The following is a 22,908-nucleotide window of genomic DNA, read 5'->3' as shown; positions in this document are numbered from 1 at the left end:
TAAAATTTATTTATCTTTCTTTTGAGCTACATATAAAAATAAAAATGCCAACACAAGGGTAAAGAAGTTATTTTAGCTAAATAAACACAAAATGACATGTTTATCTTAGGGTATTTTTATTTTTTACTATATATTACTAATAAACATTAGAACTAACATTGTATAAATTTAGTATTAAAATTAAAAAATAGCGCTGCTTAACATATAGTCAAGATAAATATAAGAGTTGAGAACAAGCACGCACGCTAAGCTGCTGCAGGGTTATATTTAAATTTATATGTAATTTAGTCTACTCCCCTTTCTATTTAAAAAGAGATTTCCTTTATATATAAAGATTTCCTTTATAGATAAGGAAGTTTTCCGATATGTTAATGATCCTCAACTATATTTTATTTTTAAATTAAATTAATCTTTTAAAATCTACCTTCAAAATTTATTTCCCCCTCCTTTTATCACCACTGTATTTTCCTTTTTTTTAATTACAGTTTAATTATAAAAAAAGGAAAATAAAGGGGAAAGGAAGTTTATTAGAGTGTCAGGGAACAGGGCAGGTATAGCGAATAGTCTAAATAGGTGGGCGGACAAAAAAAAGGAGGGGGGGCTTTATCACAAATTAGTGCCTACACGTACATAGAGCCAGTCTTAATTTATGCTTTCTCCCGGTTTCCTTATAGTTAGCGGGGTTTAACCCTAAAATACTTCTAAGGGATAAGCTACATATCTATAACTAATTAGTAGTTTACTGGACTCTGGGGCTCCGCCCAAAACAAAAAGGAATAAGGGTAAAGATTATTTAATAGATCATCATCTTTTCTATAGACCTGCTCTTTACCCGAGCCTCCTCTTTATCTAAAACATTATACATCCTCTAAGTATTAAGTCCCTTGCATCTTATTTAATTTCCTCCCATATATCTTCCTTTCTCTAACCCAGTCCCCAGATCCACCAGGGGCAGTCCACTTGGTTCACTAGGGCCGGTCCACTAGGTTTACTAAGGCCACCCTCTTCACTTGGACACATAACAAGCTAAGTAAGAACTTCGTAGAAACATACAGCTGTTAAAATAACTCCGCAAATATTAATGAAATAAAATAAATAAGGATATTTATTTTAATATTCTTTACATACTATGAACCCCAGTAGTATATAGAAATATATAAAAAAAGTCATACCACATCCACAAAATGTCAATATAGTATACTTGCCTCCATTCCCAGATGGTGGTTATCTGTGGAATGGTAAGCCAAAACACGTCATAAACCCACAGCTATGAAAGCTGTACCGATCATCACCGTGCCTATCTTTACTTTAACATATCGCACGGTTTAAATGATTTAATCCACTAGTAACAACATAAGTATAAACAAGGTACATAAACCAAATAAAAGGCGACTTAGCAAGAACGTAAAGTTATTTCCTTATTTCTAAGGAAGACTGAATACACCTTAATTGCTTCTAGTTTCCCTTCCACAACAACTGCCGTCTACTCGATGCGCTTTTCCATATTTGTCTCAAAAGATTTATATAGGTTAGTTCCGCGATTGCCCATTTAAGTTTCCTTAATACAATAACTTTTTACCTTACCCACTACGATTAATAACGGTACTTATTATTAGACTTTTCACTATATATAAGGTGGTATTATTGTCTTTAGGGGTTCCCCGGAGTTTGGCAGTTTAGTATGTATTCTTTGGTTAAACAAATTTTTACTCGTTTACCTCCAATGGTAAACAAAAGTACAAGTACCAAAAGGGGATATACTTTTACCCTTTAAAGCCTTAGGGCTAAACGCTCCCTTACCTAAGTGGCTAGATACGGAGGGAACATTCTAAGATCATCTTATTCATAAGTTAACAATGTAGCGACTTATCTCCCTTTATTCATTCCGGATTCGATTTGACAAACTCGGTCAAACCCTTCTTTAATTAAATGATCCTTGGTTTGAATTATTTCGGCTACTGTACATCAATCTTTAAAATCTTGAGCCTTAATACCTCTTATATTATATTCTACCCCGAATTTCTTCCCTCTTTTTTTTTTGTTATTATACAATACTATTTACGTAATAATTATATATTTATTACTAAAAAAAAGGAAAAAAAGGCCTGCCGGGGGTTAGGAAAACGGCATGATTTTATTATAATTGTCTGAAAACCTATAAGTTTTCAAACTTACCGTAGTTCGACCTAAAGAAGATGGACTATATGTACCACAACAAAAAAAAAAGCCGCCAAACTTCTAACTAAAGATTCATCTCTACTATGTTGAGATAAACTAAAAAGTAATCTAACAATATTTTTAGAAGAAAATTTGTTTTCAGTTATGGCAAAACAACCATCTCTTGAAGCAAACCCAGCCATCCAATAAGGATGTGGTTTTTCTGTAATTACAATTAAAGGTTTTAAGGCTGGTACAGTCTCAGGGAAAGCAGCCTTTAATACATCGATTAAGCCAAGATTAACTGAAGCTTTAAAAGATACAATCTTTTGTAACCCTTCCATTGTTAAACGTTTTTTAAGATTAACCATCTCTACTACGAACTCAAAAAGAAGGAAATCTCCTAGTTTTTGAGTTATTAAAGGGTATTTTACAAAATGAGGTGTAGTTTTAGTAGTTAAATCTCCTATAAAAGATACAAAGTAACCACAACTTTTCACCCTTCCGATATTCTACCTACACCGCAAAAATAAGCCTGAATTTCTTGCAAAAGTAGTAAATCTCGCAAACGAAGATGGATAGAAAAGACAGCTTCTGCTTGTCAACCTACAAGAGTCCTAGTGGTTTTTCTAACTCTAATAGAAAAACACCCTTCAGCTAATTTTTTTTCCTTTTTTTTCATTCGTTTTTCCCTTTTTTTAGTTATACATGTATAACTAAAAAAAAAAGGAAAAAACGCAAGCCGCCACCGCTGCTTGCCTAAATTTTTTTATTTTTTTTTCTTGATATTTTGATTATTACGTAATAAAATTATTATTTATAAAAAAAAAATAAAGTGCGGCATGCCGCCCCGCGCAGACTTGCGGGCGATAAAAAAAAAAAGGGGAAAAATTTTAAGGCAACATAGGTGAAGTAATTGCTGAATAAAACCTAAAATGTGCATACTTTTTTACACTATTTCTCAGGTTCCAATCTGAGTATGAATGTAAGCCGTGGAAGCCGGTACCAAAATAAAAACATGATCCAAATGCACCATCACTTATAGTGAATGAAGAAACAGTGTATTCTACACCTTGTACAATATTGTTATCATAAGGCGTTTAATCCTTATTTCAATAATTTTCACTATTGTTCAGACTATATAATATATACAATAATATCGTTATGTGTATACCAAAGTTTTTAAATAAACAGAATAAAAAAAAGCACCCTGTCTAAAGGTCAGTATCCAGAGTTAAATAAAACTGCGGTCCCTTGATAAAACAGGAGTGCTAAATTGTTTTATCCTATTTATGAGTCGTTGAACCTACTTCTTAAATATTCTTTGTAATATTTAAGAAAAGTTGGCTGCATATTGTCTTGTTATTAGATTAATTAACACTTTACGCTTAAAATGTATTAGCTGCAATTTCAGCGCTCAGGGCGAAAAGTTACAAGATTTCCATGCAATTTACTTTATACATTTGCCTAACTTCGTGCATAAAGCTAAGAGCTTACTAATTTATTTATGCATAACTTTAAGCAAAGGCCTATATATATATGCTTTTTCGTGCTGGCTTAGCCAAATACCTACTCATAATTAATTATACATTCTAGAGCTATTCATTCCAGATTTTAAAGAATTTATCTTATTAATACCTTCGGGCGTTAAATGACCTTTAATTTCTACAATCTTAGCTACCTTAACAAAATCTAAGTAATCCATACGCTTTATACCATGTAAGGAACAACTTTGGAAAAAAGGTATCACCTTTTCTTTAATATTACTAAATTTACTTACAGAAAAATTAACTATCTCTGGTCTGGTTGGGGCCCTCTCAATCCTACCACATCCTAAGTAGTCAATAAATTTAGTTAATAAAGCCTCATCTCTTACATGTTGAGGTATAGAAAAAACCATGGTAAGGTTAAAGCCTGATGAATATCTCTTATTCTTTAGTGATTTAACATAAAAAAAACCTTCTCCATCTACAAAACCTGTTAATCAACTAGGGTCCTGGATGCCTTGCTCACCTACTACTGGACGAGGAAAAAGTAGGATGTCGGGGAAGTGTAATTTTAATGTATCAGATAATCCTTTATTCATGGAGCCCTTAAGACTTAGAATATCACGGATTCCTTCAAAACTAGATCGTGATTGGCCCTGTATTAATAAGTTTACAGCTTGTTTAAATAAAAGGTAATCCGCCCTCTTTTGAGTTATTAAAGGATATCTATCAAAATGAGGTATAATGACATTAACTATAGCACGTGCAGATTGAACGCTATAATATACCTGATTTCTATCTTCACGTTCACCAACTATACCTATACCGAAAAAGGTATGTATTTTTCTTAATAATAGTAAGTCCCTGCTATGTAGCGTTATTTGAAATTCAGGTATAACATTTCAACCTGAACGAGTGGTACTACTTTTAGAGACTTTCAAACTAAAGCTTGATTCTGCATCCGCAAATCCCGTAACCCAGTGAGGGGAAAGCTTTGGTTCATCCACTGTGGCCGAACTATAGTTATTACTTAAAGGTCCCCCTTTGACGGTAAAACCAACACTGAAAAAAGACATACAACTAATGTCTAAGCCGGTGAATACTAGAGCTAATAGTACTGTAGCAACTAAACCATCTAAAGCTCCGCTTCTGTTTCCTTGTATTAAAGAATGATGAGCGTATGTTACTGTTACACCTGATGATAATAATATTACTGTATTAAGTAAAGGTAGTTCAAACAACCCTTTAAATTGTTAATTAATTTTGTATAGCATTGAAGAGTGAAAACGAGGCTTGATTATTTCAAGAAATTTACTTCTTGACTCTGCCTTTATATATATTCTATTTCTACTATGAATAGAGGTAAATAGACCTCAGTTCTTATATAAAGCTACTTGTAATAATTTAATATCTCCTAGTAAAAACCCACATGTATTAAGGATATAACCTGACCTGTGGTTATCTCCATCATCCCCTCCCTGCTTTGCTGAGGGGGACAGGAAGACCAAAATTTAAAAGACAAATATAGATATTGATCGTTACCTGCTTAAACTAAAGAGCTTAAACTAATTTTTTATTATGTATCTTTTTTTACAAAGGTTTCAACCCCTTTGTTCACAAATGCCTTTCTGGCTAATAACATACTCGAATGTGGACAACCTATGGCCAATGCAGCTTGACGAATCGAGCTATAAACAGCTGTCAATCCTGTCACCGTATCAAACACTTCTATCCCTATACCTTTATCCTTATTTATCTTAAGCATTCTCTCCCTAGCTTTAGCCCATTGCTCATCACTAGCATTTTGTTTATTTAAATGCTCTCTCAATTTAGCTAGTTGTCCGCTCGTAAACTTATGGGATTTAATCTTAGCTATAGTAGCAAGAGAATGTTTTATACCCAAAGATAAACCTGCTACTCGTAAAAGATTATACTCTGGATTCAAAAGATCCTTGTAATATTGTTCTCGGTTTAGCAGCTGATCACTTTCACAATATTCTAATATATATAACCTAAATCCACTATAACCATATTTTAATAAAGCTCTCCCTATAAGACTAGCGCTGTTTTCTACTAATCTATTTAAATTATTAAAACTATAGTATCAAGTAAATCTTTTAGATAAATTAAAACTACTACCTACGTAGCTGTTGTTATTACTTATGTTAATTCAAAGGTATACACCGGTTTTATTCTTATTTTCCTGATAGATTAAATTTTTATCTAAATCAGCATTTAAATAAGATTTACATGGTGTAATGTTTATTCCTTTAATTATAAAAGGTATAAGTGAAAAATAAAGATAATCATTTGTAGGTTCCTGGGCAAACAAAGGGCATGGTATGATAAGAATACTATCCTGTAAATTATAAAGTAAATATGATTCAAACAACCTATTATACGTTTTAACTTGTATAATAAATTTATATCTATTTTTATGTTGTCTTTTTATAACAATATTTAGAACTTAAACGAAATATATTAAAAGGTATCTTCTTCTTCTTAGTCAAGTTAAAACACAAGACTTTAATAAGTAATTAAAATGTAGGTAAGGTATATTTACAAATACGCTCCCTATACAAACACCTATTTATTTTTATACAAATACGTATTATTTCCATTACAAATCTAATCAGATATGTTTAAATAAGAACCTTACTTATTTTCTGATCTTTTATTTGTAATGGACGTTAAACGTTAGTTAGTCTGATGGTAGAAAATAAATATTTCTATCTATTTTCTCTTTATTACCTTTATAATGGAGCTTGAAACCATAGTTATAGTATTGATAACAATTATCAAAGGAAATCCAAGAATGCATATCTTTTTTATTCGTTTAATTTAATTTTTATTTAATTTAATATTCAATATAAGTTGTAAAAGAGAAGTAAGCTAAACTCTTATCGGTTAATAAGGAACTTATGTTTAATGGTACTATCTTTCTACCCTTTGAGTAAAACAAAGTATGAAGTTCTGTAACAGCTATTAATTGACGAGTAGTAAAATAAACTGAGGATGTATCGGGATATAACTTTCTAACCGCTCGCTTAACTGAAGCAGATGGTGTGCAGAGATAATTAAATTTTGCAAATAAATGATTAAGATATTGTTCATGAATAATCGATTGCTCAAATCTCAAGGAAGCATTCTCAGTATTCTATCTTGAAATGTATAGATCTCCTAAAATCAATCCATATAAGATAGCATAATCTTCTTTATTGATTAAGGGTAGACTACTCCTACTATAACCTTTAGTTTTAATGGTCCGGATTCTGCGACTATTAATGGGAATAATACCGGTACTCATTATAAAGGTAAGTTCATCAAACTTTCTAAATTAACTTTTAGATTAGATCATATCATATATAAATATATTTAAAGGTAGCCGAGGGTGATAATTTCTTATTCAGACATATCCAAGCCTTGGATAGCAAAATAAAACGGAATGACCAGTTAATTATCTTATCCTTCATTCTTAAAATCCTTTACGTAGCGACAAGATGTATTTGTGCTTTAATTTAAGAATGGAGATAAAAAACAGAAGACTTATTCTAAAGGTCACTTTAAATAATTTATATAAAGGCGTATGATCGTTGAAGTTTACTTATAAAAAAAGACAATAAAGTTTTCCGACTTTCCGATCTTTTTAATTCCTATCTGCAAACTAGCTCTCCTAGCAATGAAATAAATCATACGACCCGCCTAGCTAGCTGAGGGAACTGAAGCTAAGGACGACCAGGCTTGCGTACCCTAGTCGAAGGATTAAGCCGATACTGTTACCCTAAACAATATTTAAAAACTTCCAACACATTATCTTTAATATATAAGCATTACCTGCGGATTATTTAAAGTGTACACGTGTACCAATGTATACTCACATTATTCTTAAGAAACTTCCCCGCAATTAGCCCTTTTTGCATCGAAAGATTTCCGATGCCCCTTTGATATCTTTTTACCCTAAGGGTTAACAGCTTCTATACCCATAGGTGGTCATTGAGCACCCAATTCGATCGTAGGCGATAAAAGCACTCGTTTTTAGATTAACTATGTGTTACCAGCTACGCAGACTTCCCTTTTTTATTTTTTTTTACATGGAAAAAAATAAAAAAAAAAGGAAAGAAGCAAGCAAAGCACATATTAATTTTTTTTAATTTTTTTAATCCTATATTATGTTTATATACTAATGTTAGTTTAATCTACTTTTATTCATTCCCCCTTTTATCTTCTTTATTTCATCTAGCCCCTCTCTAGTTAAGTGTACTTTGTTTTTCATAAGCAAAGCCACTTTTTGGAAATCCTCAAAATTCTTAGATTTTATCCCGTGTAATTTAAATTCTTCAAAAATGGGAATCACTTTATTACTAACCTCGCTGAATTTTTCAACTATAAATTCACCATAGCCAGATTTAGGTATATATCTCCCACAATTTAAAGTAGAAATTAAACTTTTTAGAAAATCTTCATCTCTAGTGTGTTGAGTCAAAATAAATCTCAATCATACGGCTTCACCTAACTTAGATGCAGGGGATTTTTTTAATGCTACAAAGAAACATCCTTCAGCATCGGTGAAACCAGCTAACCAGTGTAAACTTTTTATAGTTCTATCTTTAATTTCTGGTCTTAAAATAGGTTCTATATTAGGGAAAGCTAGCCTCAAATTATCAGATACTTCCCCATTATTTAGCACAGCTTTAATTGACATAATTTTATTTAAACCTTCTAAAGTCAAATGTTTACCTTCTTCCATTAAATTTACTACTTGTTTAAAAAGTAGATAATCGGATTGCTTATTAGTTAATAAAGGGTATTTATCGAAATGGTGAAGAATAACTTTTAAGTCTTCAAGTGCATATACTCTAAATTGAACAGATTCCGCACCCAATTTAGATATTTTACCTACCCCAAAGAACGATTTAATTTGTTCTAATAAGGCAAGATCTTTTATATGTAAACCAATTTGAAAATTAGCTTTTACTCTATAACCTGTCTTACTTTTAGAGTCTGGACTAACACCTACAAAAAAACACCCTTCCCCGTCAGTAAAACCAGTGATATAATAAGGATTCAAGCCATTAGTTGAAGCAGGGCTAAATTCGGAAAACCTTGCTTGACCTCCTGTCAGCAAGGGTTTTTTGTCAGCAAAAGTAAAGACAGAAAACAAAGATATTGGGGCTTTTGGATAAACCTGGATTCCAGGTATAGATTCAACTATCGTATTTACATAATTTAAAAAGGCAATAAAAACCAGGTTTCCCTGGCACTTAGAGCACACCTCACAGTATTTCTTTAATACTGAGAAACCGTCTACTCGTTGCTCTTTTACAGATATGTAGCTATCTGGTTTAGATCCGCGATTGCCCATTTCTTGATCAAGACCAAGAATCTCTAATGATGTTACTATACCCTCAGCTATTAACGAGGCCACTTTTAAAGCCTTCTTTAAAAGTTTAGTTATTAGGGCTTTAGGGCTTCCCCGGAGTATGGTTTCTATTCACAATTTGTTTTTATGAAAAAACGCTCAAAATATAGCTAAGAAAAATAATGCTTCTGAGACTATAAATAAAGCAACACCCATATTTAATCCTCTTTGTACCGACAGAGTGTGGTTACCTAAGTATGTCAAAAATGCAACCACTTATAAATAAACGAATTGGACTATATCTTAATTAATAGGTTAAATATATTAAGTTAACGTATTAATTTTTAACGTGTAGTCTCTGTAGATCCTACTAGGATATTTATCCATCCGTTGGTTTCCTGCTGATTGTCTAGTTATAACAAGAGTTTCCAGCAATTAGTTAAATTTTAAGAGGGCACATGATGTAACAATACTGTCTTTATAACTTTTATATAGCCGCCTGCGCGGCTTGCCTAAACTTTTTTTATTTTTTTTTTATGATAATTTGATTATCACGTAATAAAATTATTATAAAAAAAAAAAATAAAATGCGGCATGCCGCCCCGCGCAAGCTTTTATTTACAATTTTCCTATCAAAGATCTAATCTTTAGTTTACCTTGTTCAGTAAGATGTTCCTTAGATATAATCATATTGTAGACAATCCCTCATTTATTAAAATCATTAGACTTATTACCCAACAAGGGATATTTATTAAAATAATCAATAAGAAATTTTACACCATCTATAGATAATACACTTAGAGATAATGCTTCTGAACCTTTATTGTTAGTATAATTTTTAAGGTTACAAGACAAAAATAAAGCTAAACTTTCCATAAAAGGTTTCATAGAAGAAGATGTAGGCTTGTCATATGAACGCTGATCTAATCTAAATTTTAGACTAATATTTTTACTAACAGACCTTTTACGAGTATCTGATTTAGCTTTGCTTTCGACATATTTAATACCAAAATGTCCATCAGCTTCCGTAAAGCCTGTAAATCAACTATTGTTTGTAAAGTAGGAATTATCTAATAAACTTTCTGATATGCCTAAAGAATATTTAGCGTTAAATACTTTAATTAGATCATTAAATCTTTTGTTCTTAGGTGTTCTAAGTTTACCATGTATTAAGTTAATAAAAAGCATAATTCCAGCCTTATCTCCAATAATATAACGAAGAATATTTTCACCTGTAATTTGAAAACGTCCCACATTACCTAACTCTGACTGGATAAAGGCGTACATACCTAAATTGTTAATATGTGAAGTAAAAACTATTCTAGGGTTAAGTACTCGGTTTAAAGTTGTATTACCTAAAGCAGGAATAGATATATGTCCGTCTCCCTCTAACAGGCCAGCTAAATAATGACCTAAATTATTCTTTGTAGCTAGTATAGAATTGTTATTATTAGCTTTATAAAAATTTAAAGCTTTCTCTATATCTTTGATAGGGATAGCTTTAGCTATATTCAAATTATCAATAAACAGTATAGTACTTTTGAAAAACATTTTACCCTCTGATATAACATCTCTTCATCAAAACGACATTGAAGAAACAACAGATATAAAAGCTATAGTTAAAAAATAGTTTGCATTACTAAAACCATGCATTGTTAATACCACAAAATTTTGATATACTGGATTGACTCCCATAGCTAGGCTAATAGATCCTAGCTTCAAAAAAGCCCGAGCTCGCGCCATCAACAAACGATTAAGGATTAGTTTGTTAAACTAAGGACTTTTGGGTATATACGCCTACACTTACGCATAGGATAGGACTAGATCTTATTTCTCTAATTTGTAAAAATCACGTAAATGATCTCAAAAGAAAAGAGTTCTTTTGTTATTCATTCCTTCTTTTATTTCTCTTACTTTGTTTAAATATTTGACATCTCCTGGATTAAGTCTATTTGCTTTTTGAAGCTCTAAGACTTTTAGAAAGTCTAAGTAGTTCAGATGCTTACTACTAAATAAAGGGTATTTAGTAAAATAGCTTGATAATATCATATTACTAGCTAAATTGATAGTTCTTACCCTGTATTGATGATGAGCTGAATCACTTCTTACTACACCTAGTTTACTATTTAAGAACTTAGCTATATCATGCATAAATTCATAATTACTTAAACCATTGTGGTATATTTGTCTTTGTACCAATTCAAGTCTACACTCAACTACGGGATTAACTCGTTTAGTTTTTGAGCTACTAGCTCTTACCGAAAAATGGCCATCCCCATCTATAAATCCCGCAAACCATGGATTAGAACCCAAAGGTTCACAATTTAAGGGTAACTTAGGTATAATTGTATCAGAGTATTCTGATACTTTCATTCAGTCAATTAAGTCATGTAATGCTTTAATTTTAGGTGTTCTCATACACCCATTTATTAAAGACACAATTAACACAATGCTTTCTTTGTTGTTAAATGTTAAAACATAAGCATTAGCTCCTTTTTTTTTTGAAAGAGAACCGTGGCCTGATGTGTTTTGAATCATTAAACCTAAAGACATATCATGTGAATCAAACACAATTTGGATAGAAGGATAATATAGTCTGCCTTTGGGCGATCTTTCGCTCTTAGGTGTTATTATAGTACCATCAGCTTCAATTAAACCAGCTAAGTAATGTGAAAGCCTACTCTTATTTACATTAGATGAAACGTCGTTAGTTTCGTCTTTATAGGAACTAAGATAGCTAGTAGCATCCTTATAATTATCAGTTGATGTTTTTTTTAATAGACAAAACAAAATAGACATAAATACATACGTGACACAAAAGAGAAATTTAAACGTATAGTCTCTGAAGAACCCTAAAAAAATATTATTTGGTAGGTTTCCTGCTGATAGTCCTATTTTTGCTGTTATAAGCAATAGGATTTTCCAGCACATAGTTTGAAAATTGACTGGCATATTAAAGGGTTTACCAGTAGTTGTTAATGTTAATAGTGCAATACATGTAAACAGAGGTCAAGGTGATGGTGATACCAAATGGAAAGGATGAGCTTGAAAATTACTTCTTGTTAAAATTGTCATTCTTTTATCTTTCTTCATTAATTATTATAATATATAATTATACTACACCCTAAAAAAAAGAGTCGTTTCTATATAAAAAAGATTTAGGAGTCTATGCTAAGACATAAAAAATACACACTAGGCTTTGCCTAGCCTCGGCTAGGCAAATTATAAATTTGTTTAAATAGTTTCTTTTTTTTAGGCTCGTAGCTCACATAATACTATATATTTTTTTTTTATTTTTTTTTCATAACAAATATCCTAATTTAGTCCTAACCTTTTAATGGTGGTTAATCGTATCAAATATTAATTATAACCTACATATAGTTTACTTTAAAATTAAAATAGGGGAAATTTTACCCGGTCCCTGCTTTATTTTTTTTTTTCGTTTTCACCCCCCCCCCCCTTTTTTTAGTTATAAATATATAACTAAAAAAAAAAGGAAAAAAAAAAGGGGGGGGAAAGAAACTTGCTAGAGCTTCCAATATATTTAAGAAAAAAAAAACATCATATCTAAGTACAGTCTGAAGTTAATACCTTTATATTTCGGCTAAAAGCATTAACTTACCCTTTATCTGGGTTTTCTCTCCCTCCTCCTCAACTAGTTGAGGAGGAGGGAGAGAAAATGGCCAGAAGTAAAAAAAATATATATTACAAATAATCATCAATAAATAGACAGGTTATACTTAATTTAATATATGTTATATTTTGCACACAATAGTGTATAATTTTAGTTGCAAATTCAACACCTTATTAATCTAACATTTGATACAATTAGTTATATTAATACGGGTTATGATTAAGGAATAGGTGACTTGAACACCTAACCAACCGTGTGTAAAACGGTTGCTCTACCTTTGAGCTAATCCCTTGGGGCACTGTAGCGACAGTGCCTAGTGGCATAGGTTTAGGGTATTTAACACTCTTTTATACTAAAAGAATCTACCTTAAAAACTTAATCATTATTCACCAATTTAACTGAAAATGTTAATATAGCGGCTTTATCTGATGCCTGACCAGGCATCATGAATAAGGGCAAGACTATTGTTAAAGTTACTCCCGATAAAAAAAATAAGTCTTAATTTTACTACTAATCCTTTAAAATTTATTTTACCTTCACTTAAGGAAATTTTTATGCTAGGTATTCATACTTTTTACTTCTCTTTTAACTTCTCTTTGTTTTATAGTTATAACGATAGCACCAACCATTGCTAATAAAAGTATGACACTAGTTAATATTAGTCATATACTATAAGTAGTGTAAAGAATATTACCTATGCTTGTTATATGACTAGTTTCTGACAAATTACCATCTCAAATATTAGTAGTAGTAAAACTAGTGTTAGTAAAATTACTCGTAAAAGATATTATACCATTATTAATATATAACAGTATTATATCTAATATATCATTAAATGTATTAATGATATTTGAAATATAGCTAGTAAAAGGTACAATACTGTAGGGTATTGTAGAATGTACAGAAGAATAAAAAGAAATAGAAATAATAATAGCTAAAGGTATACTATTGCTGGTGTCAGTTAATAACTCACTTATTCTAACATTTATTAACATTAAAATAAATAGAAACAGAATAGATACAGCCCCTACATATACTAATAAATAAGACAGACCAATAAAATTAATACCAAGCATTATAAGATAACAAGAAATACTTAAAAATAAACCAATTAGAAATAGTGCGGACACTATTGGATTTTTACTAACAATAACAAGTATAGCACAAAAAATAGCAAATAATGAAGCAACATCCAACATTTCTGCCCTAAAACTATTAGTGAAAGTTTCTCATAAAAGAATTAAATTAATCATGATAAATTATATAAAAAGTATACCTCCACTAGACCAGTCCTATAAAAAAACTTTTTTTTTACTTTATTTTAAGATTATTAAATTTTGTTCTATCTAGGTTAAACTATCTAAATATTGCACCTATAACTGTTCTTTTTTAAAAGGAATAAGAATTAAACTATATTAAAGGAGGATAGATTTTCCTGACCTACGGGCGAGGAAAAAAATATGTCATACTTCTCGAACTTTCTTCATTTTATTCTTTTTTTTTAGTATGATTATAGTCTAAACGCGTACAAGACTCGAACTTGTAATATTTGTGGCTGAAAGACAAGGCTTATATTTAGACTAAACGTTTTCTAATTTTTATTTTACAATAAAAACATTAAGCAGATATTTTTAACATTATATTTTATATTGCGTTGGTTAGTACGTGTAATTAGTCTCTTTAAGAATATTTTAAAATTAAAGTATTAACCTGATACCTTTTTATTTTAGAGAAAAAAAAAGAAACATAAATTTAAACGCGTACAAGACTCGAACCTGTAATCTTTGTGGCCGAAACACAATGCCTTACCATTTGGCTAACGCGTATTAACACATATACCTTATACACAGCCCTCAAGATGAATCGAACATCTATCAAAATATTAACAGTATTTCGCTCTACCGTTGAGCTATAAAGGCTTGAATATATAAGTATAAAAAAAAAAAAGTCTCTCCTGCCTTTTGAATTTTTATTAAAAACCTAGCTTTCGCTTGGCGCAGCCAAGCGAGAGCTAGGCTGCGGCTAGCAAAAATAAAGCTAGCTGGATATTTTTTTTTTACAATGACCAAGCTTAGTATAAGTATAAAGACCTCTTATATTTAGTTTAAATTAGATATCATTTAACTAATACACATAGCAAATAGGCTAACAAGCCAAAATTTATATGGACTAATCCCTGTCCTTTTTCTTTCCTACCTCCTCAACTGGTTGAGGAGGAGGGAGAGAAATGAGGGGGAAATAATAAAGGTATTTTTATTTTTAAATCTTTTTTTTTCCATACCCCTAAGGGTTAGGAACAGCAAGTGTGATACCAAGAAAATAAAAAAAAAAAAAGAATAAGTCGGTCTTTGTGCGTAAAGATGCCCATATTCAATTCTTACCTAGCTATTTATCAATTACGTACATGTTTCAAAGCTTATATAAATTATATAGGTCATTTAAGTATATTTATTCAAATATAAAGAATTATTTATTATATAATAAAAAGTTACTATCAATAGGAAACAAGAGATTCGAACTCTTAAAAGTACAATACTATTGAGTTTACAGCTCAACCCATCTTACCAATTATGGAAGTTTCCTGGGGGGCTTTTTTTGCATAGAAGATGCAAAAAGCCCATATGTAGACTAGCTCTACTTGGAAGGGTGAAAAGAGACAGGATTAGCTACCTCCAGCATTCGATGTTTATACTCCATAGGCTGAACTTTTTTTTTACTCTTTTAGAGTGCAACCTAATTATGTACGGAATACACCACTACCTACTAATTTATTTGCTAATCAGATTAAATTACTATCCAGGACGCTTTTATTATGACCAAACTTCGAAAGCTATCACTACGTGGAGGTTAGTCTAGAGCATCTAACACTCGGCTAGATTATTACTAGTAAGCACCATGGCTAAACTCTCTGAGGAACCGCTAGCTAATTCTGTTAAGGCTACAAAAGCAATACGACTCTTAGAAAAAAGCTTCTGCAAATAACACCATAGTATCTGCAGTAGAAAGGCTATTAATAAAACTGGTTGAAAAAAAATACTCATTTTTTTGTTTATAAAAAGTATACCTCTACTAGACCAGTCCTATAAAAAAACTTTTTTTTTACTTTATTTTAAGATTATTAAATTTTGTTCTATCTAGGTTAAACTATCTAAATATTGCACCTATAACTGTTCTTTTTTAAAAGGAATAAGAATTAAACTATATTAAAGGAGGATAGATTTTCCTGACCTACGGGCGAGGAAAAAAATATGTCATACTTCTCGAACTTTCTTCATTTTATTCTTTTTTTTTAGTATGATTATAGTCTAAACGCGTACAAGACTCGAACTTGTAATATTTGTGGCTGAAAGACAAGGCTTATATTTAGACTAAACGTTTTCTAATTTTATTTTACAATAAAAACATTAAGCAGATATTTTTAACATTATATTTTATATTGCTTGGTTAGTACGTGTAATTAGTCTCTTTAAGAATATTTTAAATTAAAGTATTAACCTGATACCTTTTTATTTTAGAGAAAAAAAAAGAAACATAAATTTAAACGCGTACAAGACTCGGACCTGTAATCTATGTGGCCGAAACACAGTGCCTTACCATCTGGCTACCCCGATCGTAATACATATACTGTGCATACTGTGTGTATCTTCCATTAACAGTTAACATTGATCAACCCTCCTTGCAGGCAAAGGCGATATTTTCCTCCTTTTTCTCTCCCCACCTCCTCAACTTGTTGAGGAGGAGAGAGAGAAACAGTAGAAAGATCCAAGTTCGCGTTTATTTATATTTATTATTAGTTTTATCATGAGTCTATTCCGGATTCGAACCAGATGTAATAGATTTAAACAAAGAAAACCTTGCTCCAAACATAGACTTGAAGGCAGTACCCACGGTACTGCCCCTTTATTATTGTTAACATTAATTAATCCCGTGCAACTTCCACTACACGAACCATATTTCGACTTAACACCAATTAAAGTCACGCATACGAAAACCTTCCACTATAATAACTAGACCTATTTATCTAGAATTAAATTATAATAGTTAGCCAAACTTATTGCACATACTTCTTTCGGCGCCTGACGAGTAGTTAGTACCTATCTGAGATTAAATCCACCGTGACGTGGTGATTCACGATTACTAGTAATTCCTTATTCATGTAGTCGAATTTCAGACTACAATCCATATTTTATCCTACTTTTTGAGATTAGCTTAAATTCACATTTTCGCATCTCTTTGTATAGGTATATGTGGCACGTCTATAGCCCACAATATTTCATAGCGATCAGATTTGCCATACAGATAAACATACATTAACCTTGAGCCTGCGGGTTTAAAAGTTAATCTATATCTAAAGCGTCCTTTATTATAAACAACTAGTGTTTTTACTATAATCTGTTTTTATTCATTCCCCCTTTAATACTCATAATATTATTATAACCGTTTAGGGTCAAATGCCCTTTATCTTCCACAATTGATGCCACTTTCTTGAAATCCGCAAAATCTAAGCTTTTTATACCTTGTATAGGGTACTTATCAAAAAATGGTATTATTATATTTACAATGTCTGTGAACTTTGAAATTTCAAGATGTACAGAATCGTTTGAAATATGCATATGTTTACCTTGTTCTAAATTAAAGAAAACAATCAGACCTCGGATAAGTTCCTTATCTCTAAGGTTTAAACCTACTCCTAATCTTAATTGTACTCTGCTGCTTAATTTACTGCTTATAGAACTACTGGTTTTTATATTAAAACTACCATCTCCACTTATGAATCCTGCTACTCACTCAGGCTCAAGAATATCTTTAAAAGAATACTCTGGTCTATTAACCAAGACAAAGTTTGGAAAACTTTCTTTTAAACTAGGTGATAAACCTAAATTAAGAGAGGCCTTTATTCCGATTATTTTTAATAAACCTTCTTTACCTAAATGTTCTCCAGCCTTCATTATATTAAAAGCTTTTTTAAATAAAATATAATCAGCTAATTTGGCAGACATAAGTGGGTACTTATCAAAATGGTTTAAGACAATCTGTAATTCTTTAATAGAGTCTACTCTATATTGAACGGAATCTTTACCATGTTTATGTATTTTACCTACACCTAACATAAGTTGGATTTTTTCCAATATAGATTTGTCTTTTTTGTGCAGCCCTATAGCGAAAATAGCTTTAACCCTCCAATTGGTATTATATTTAATATTATGCTGAACTAAAATAGAGAATGAACCCTCTGCATCCGAAAACCCTGTAAAAAATCAAGGGTTCATTTGATTAGAAGGTAGATGTATAGTGGTTAATCTTCTTGTGTTTACCTGATTAGAAGGGATTCTGACTTGATAACCTCTTTCGAAGCCCATTAGAGTACACCTTAAATGCATTAATTTTTTGTTTTTGGGGACAGGTTTAATGCATCAACTACCGTCTACTCGTTGCGCTTTTACAGTAACAGATTTTTCTTCCTGGTTTGTGGGTTTACTTAAACCTGTTACTGACTTAGTTCCGCGATAGCCCATTTCATTTTCAATCATCTTCTGACTTGTTACCTTATTTTTATGGTCGAGCGAAGCTCGACTATAAAAAAAGTCTGAGTAATTACTTCAGCCACATATAGTTTTTCAATTAAGAAAAAAATTTTTCTTAAATTTTTCTGTGATAAGATCACAAAAAAATCTATAGCTTGGTACCAGAAGCTTTAGGGTGTCCCCGGAGTTTGATAGTTTTACCCACACTTGAGCGATCTCCGACATCGCTCGGCAGGCCATGATGATTTGTCTTGGTCCCTGTTATCATTTCCGATATACTGGTGAACTGCTTTATTTATAAATTTTGCAAATAAAGCAAGGGTTTCCGTTAATTTAATGGAATTAACCAATATCTCACGACATTAACTGAAGACAACCGTGCAACGCTTGTAATATCTTTTCAGGGATACTATACAAATTGTGGTAAGGTTTTTCGCGTAACGACGAATTAAATAACATACTTCACTACTGGTTTCAGAAACGGTCTAATGGTTTCAGTTCCTGCGTTGCCACATTACTCTTGAGGTGGAATGCTTGCACTTTCATTTATAAACTAAAAATATTCTAATCTATGGCATTCATAATTTTCTGCCTGGGACTACCAGGGGTATCTAATCCTGTTCGCTACCCGAGCCTTCGTCCCTCAACGTCAGTTATTAGATAAAAGGTTGCTTTCGCCATTACCAGTCCTTAAGGTATGACTGAATTTCAACTCTACTCCTTAAATACTCACCTCCTCATATATAACTCTAGTAAACCGTATACAGTGGAGGAGTAATTTTACCGTCTAGGTACCCTTTAACACGGCAATCAGCATCTATAGGCGTAAATGCTGACCTAGCAAATTTATCTTAGAATTAAGAGAGAAAATCTCATCCAATTGCCTATAATAAAATTACCGACCTCTATTCATACCCTGTTTAATTATTCGTACCTTGGCAACACCTACTTCAGTTAAATGATCTTTTGATCTCATTATTTCTGACACCGTACGAAAATCTAAATAGTCCTTGGACTTTTCTCCAAGGATAGGGTATTTATCGAAAAAATCTATAAACTTTTCAACATCTGAAAACTTGGAAACCTGATACTCATAAACATCTCTCTTTCTGGCTAATCTTCCACAACTAAAATAATCAATCAAACACTTTAATAATAATTCATCACGAACGTGTTGAGTAACTATAAAAGATAAATATACTTGATATCCTGTCGTAGACTCTTTAGATTTAGCAATACCTACCATAAAACAACCCTCAGCAGAAGTAAACCCTGAAAATCAATGAGGATCAGGAATACTTACAGTACTAGATGTAAGTTTCGTGGCATTCTTTACATTAGGAAACGCTAATTTCAATGCTTCAGATAGTCCTAAATTTAAAGATGCTTTAAGAGAAACTATTTTTAAAATACCTTCTTTATTTAAATGCTCATTCATCTTAACTAATTCATGAGCTTGTTTAAATAGTTCAAAGTCTCATTTCTTTTGAGAAACTAATGGGTAATCGTTCAAATGATTAATTAGAATAGATAATTCGTCAAAAGTCTGTATTCTATATTGGACGAGATTTGTCCCAGATTTATGTATCATTCCTACGCCAAAGTAGTCACGTATATCTTCTAACAATGCTATATCCTTCTTGTGTAAGTTTATTTGGAAAAAGAGTTGTACTCTTCAACCTATAGCTCTAGTGACTTTAGTCAAAGAAATTCTAAAACATCCTTCACCATCTATAAACCCAGTCAAAAATCAAGGATTGATATTCTTATTAACGTAAATATTTGAAGTAGAATAGAACCTTCTATCTTTTTTATGTAATTCCTTAGAAAGGATTCTGATTTGATAACTTCTTTCGAAGCCCATTAGAGTACACCTTAAACACATTAATTCCTTGTTTTTAGGGACAGGCTTAATGCATCAACTACCGTCTACTCGTTGCTCTTTTACAGTAATATTTTGGGGTATTACTGATTTAGATCCGCGATAATCCATTTCTCTTTCGATCATCTTCTGACTTGTTACCTTATCTATTAGATTTTTTAATCAACAATCTAATAAAAAACCTGAGTAATTACTTCAGCCACGTATAGCCTTTCGACTAAAGCTTGGTATCAGAAGCTTTAGGATGTCCCCGGAGTTTGGTAGTTTTAGGCACATATGTGAGATCCTACACCACAAAGCACCTATTAAAGATGAATAACACTAGTCTTCTACGTATTACCGCGACTGCTGGCACGTAATTTGGTCAAGACATATAGATAGAAAATAGTCATGATCAGTATTCTATCTAGAACTTTATTCGACAAAATCGATACTATATTTTTTCAATATATAAAATATTTACACTTTTTATTACTATAATAAAAAACTAAATATAGTTAGCCGGAGCTATACATTCCCCCAAGTTGCTGGTTCAGCCTCTGCGGCCATTGACCAATATTCCCCACTGCTGTACTATACGTATTGGGGTTTTTTCAGACCCAATGTGATCGATCGACCTCTCAGTCTCGACTACGGAATTTCAAGCTAGTTAAGCCATTACCTTAACTACTACCTATCCGAAATATTTATTGTCCTCTTAAAGCGGAAACTTACTTCCTTTCTTCTTCCTATTTTTATAAGGTATTTTACCTTTCTTTAAGGCAGCCAAAATATTAAATACTCACCTGTACACCACTTCTAATCAAATTAGTGACTTAACGCCACATGGTTAAATTAGACGTTCGATTAGCATGTGTCAAGCACTTGGACAGCGTTCATTCAGAGCCACCATCAAACTCAAAAAAAATTTTTATGGTTTAGAATTTATATCCTATATAAATTCTGTACCATTACTAATAAAATATTCACCTATTATTAATTAAATTTAATTAATAATCATATAAATATAATTAACATAAAGTCGTTATTACTTTTTGATACATTTAAGCCGGATCCTGTCTTAGTTATTAAACTAAAATAAGGCTTAACCTAGGCTTGTGGTTTCACTACCTTCTCCGACTGCCTAAAATAAAAAAGAATCACATTTCTTTTTTATCTGTACATTTAATCATAACTATAAAAAGATGGACTTTATTTTCTCTTTAATACCAAAATTTTTACTTTTACTCTCTTCAATATGAGTTTTAGTTTTACAAGCTTCGGACTTTCCTATACTATATGTATATATAGTACCTATACTATATGTAACAAAAAAAAATATTACTCTAGATTAACACAAAAAACCCTCTACAGCAGATTGTACAGGTAAACTTACAAAACTATGAGGTTTAAGTGGACTTTTTAAAACAGAAAACTTTTTTTTTCCTAAATTCATCATTCTATCTTAAACCGATCTGGGGGGGGTTAATATTTCAAATGCTTGCTGGGGCTTCGCCCTAGCCAGCAGTGGCTAAGGTTCACAAATATAACTGTAAGAGTATTAATCTTATTTGTATATAAGACCTAGAAGACAAGTGCTACTCTTTGAGTTTATATAGGATACTAGGTATTCCACCCAAAAGGTAAGCACAGCTTATTTAGAGGACTTTAGTAAAAAAATCTTCTTCTCCCATTTCTAATTATTTGCGAATAAAAGTATAAGCAAGTGTTTATATATAAACCAATATAAGCCTTAATTCTCTTATAAAAGTACACGAAAAACCAAAAGCCAACTCCTACTCACTATGTACTTAGAGGTTAATTAATCTTACCATTGTGACTTATGTGCTAATATACGTCCTACTCTAGAAACGTCTTCACTTATCCGTTTTTACCTCCACCCATAGGCAGACAGTAAAGTCTATTTTTAGGGTCTAAAAAAAATAATGAGATTAAGCTTTTTAAGGTCTATACTAGTATAATTATTTATTATATCTATTTGTTTATCTAAAATAAGACGATTTTCCTACGTTTATCTGCCTTCATGCAAGACCAGTACTGGTCTTGCATGAATGGTAAACTATACTGAAATATAAGCCATCAAGCTAAAAAGACAGCTAAATTACCTACAATAACAATAAGAGCAAGACAAAAGAAAAACAATAGCAACTTACAAGAAATTTATTTCTTACAGTTTAAATAATACATTTATTCATAGTTTAAATCCAATTTAAATTCAAAAGAGCTTAAACTTACCTAAAAACTAAAATAGATTCTTCTGATTATTATTATATACCCAAACAATTTAACGACGATAGTAGAGAATTAATCCAATCTACTTGATTGGATTACTAATTTAATTTATAAAAAATAATTAAAATAAAATTATTATAATAAGAATTAATTTGTAAAAAAGTATGGTTGCTCTTGTACACAATTTTTATTAAATTTAATATAACTCAAGTAAACCTTCCTAAAAAAAAAAAGAGAATAAAAAAGTACTAAAGAATAAAAAGACATTCTACTCTTCTTTTTTTTTTATAACGCCACGTTGCACTATATTGAAAATATAGACCCTAGGTCTAGGCGCATCACAATTGTTAAAAAGACTTAAAATAAATTAAACATATAAAATTTTTTTCTAATATAAGTATCATACAATAAAAAGAGGCAATCATATTAAAAATCTAAAAGTAAATACTTATAATAAGAAAGAATAGAAACCTATGAACAACTTATAATATATACGACTAACTCTCATTCCTCAATCCTTATCAGATAAAGTACACCTTTTATATCTACTTTGTATAATAGGTAGAAATAGCAAAGCAGAGGACTAAAAAAAACTAAACACCAGCGCCAATAGAGTGCGATAAACTACTTGC

General features: G+C 31.3%; 8 protein-coding genes and 5 non-coding genes across 13 annotated transcripts; all 13 read right to left on the bottom strand. All coding sequences in view use genetic code 4, as the record gives it.

Annotated features, from left to right (window-relative positions):
• Positions 1-3,736: 3,736 nt before the first annotated feature.
• Positions 3,737-4,720, bottom strand: SS1G_20016 (laglidadg endonuclease). Its single transcript has one exon. The coding sequence runs from the start codon at positions 4,718-4,720 to the stop codon at positions 3,737-3,739; it is 984 nt and encodes a 327-aa protein (YP_009389063.1).
• A 500-nt stretch (positions 4,721-5,220) lies between these two features.
• SS1G_20015 (GIY endonuclease) lies at positions 5,221-6,042 on the bottom strand (the record flags this gene model as incomplete). Its single annotated transcript has 1 exon — positions 5,221-6,042. A coding segment is annotated over one exon (822 nt), but the record flags the coding sequence as incomplete, so codon positions are not given.
• Positions 6,043-7,830: 1,788 nt separating this feature from the next.
• Positions 7,831-9,006, bottom strand: SS1G_20014 (laglidadg endonuclease). The gene has a single exon. It carries the CDS (start codon positions 9,004-9,006, stop codon positions 7,831-7,833), a length of 1,176 nt encoding a protein of 391 aa, YP_009389061.1.
• A 615-nt stretch (positions 9,007-9,621) lies between these two features.
• SS1G_20013 (laglidadg endonuclease) lies at positions 9,622-10,656 on the bottom strand. The gene has a single exon. It carries the CDS (start codon positions 10,654-10,656, stop codon positions 9,622-9,624), a length of 1,035 nt encoding a protein of 344 aa, YP_009389060.1.
• A 174-nt stretch (positions 10,657-10,830) lies between these two features.
• Positions 10,831-11,955, bottom strand: SS1G_20012 (laglidadg endonuclease). Its single transcript has one exon. The coding sequence runs from the start codon at positions 11,953-11,955 to the stop codon at positions 10,831-10,833; it is 1,125 nt and encodes a 374-aa protein (YP_009389059.1).
• A 902-nt stretch (positions 11,956-12,857) lies between these two features.
• Positions 12,858-12,929, bottom strand: SS1G_20106. The gene has a single exon. It is a non-coding gene; the product is annotated as a tRNA-Val (tRNA).
• Positions 12,930-13,194: 265 nt separating this feature from the next.
• Positions 13,195-13,890, bottom strand: SS1G_20011 (NADH dehydrogenase subunit 6). The gene is made up of 2 exons: positions 13,431-13,890; positions 13,195-13,370 (listed from the first exon to the last, which is right to left on the bottom strand). Exons 1-2 carry the CDS (start codon positions 13,888-13,890, stop codon positions 13,195-13,197), a joined length of 636 nt encoding a protein of 211 aa, YP_009389058.1.
• A 501-nt stretch (positions 13,891-14,391) lies between these two features.
• SS1G_20105 lies at positions 14,392-14,463 on the bottom strand. The gene has a single exon. It is a non-coding gene; the product is annotated as a tRNA-Arg (tRNA).
• Positions 14,464-14,485: 22 nt separating this feature from the next.
• Positions 14,486-14,556, bottom strand: SS1G_20104. The gene has a single exon. It is a non-coding gene; the product is annotated as a tRNA-Asn (tRNA).
• A 579-nt stretch (positions 14,557-15,135) lies between these two features.
• Positions 15,136-15,220, bottom strand: SS1G_20103. The gene has a single exon. It is a non-coding gene; the product is annotated as a tRNA-Tyr (tRNA).
• Positions 15,221-16,176: 956 nt separating this feature from the next.
• On the bottom strand, positions 16,177-16,248 carry SS1G_20102. Its single transcript has one exon. It is a non-coding gene; the product is annotated as a tRNA-Arg (tRNA).
• Positions 16,249-17,022: 774 nt separating this feature from the next.
• Positions 17,023-17,907, bottom strand: SS1G_20010 (laglidadg endonuclease). The gene has a single exon. It carries the CDS (start codon positions 17,905-17,907, stop codon positions 17,023-17,025), a length of 885 nt encoding a protein of 294 aa, YP_009389057.1.
• Positions 17,908-19,057: 1,150 nt separating this feature from the next.
• Positions 19,058-20,320, bottom strand: SS1G_20009 (laglidadg endonuclease). Its single transcript has one exon. It carries the CDS (start codon positions 20,318-20,320, stop codon positions 19,058-19,060), a length of 1,263 nt encoding a protein of 420 aa, YP_009389056.1.
• Positions 20,321-22,908: the final 2,588 nt, after the last annotated feature.

This window comes from Sclerotinia sclerotiorum, mitochondrion (genome assembly GCF_000146945.2).
Source record: "Sclerotinia sclerotiorum 1980 UF-70 mitochondrion, complete genome".
NCBI lineage: Eukaryota > Fungi > Ascomycota > Leotiomycetes > Helotiales > Sclerotiniaceae > Sclerotinia > Sclerotinia sclerotiorum.
Note: the sequence above shows the minus strand (reverse complement) of the source record. Positions and strands in the feature narration are given on the sequence as shown.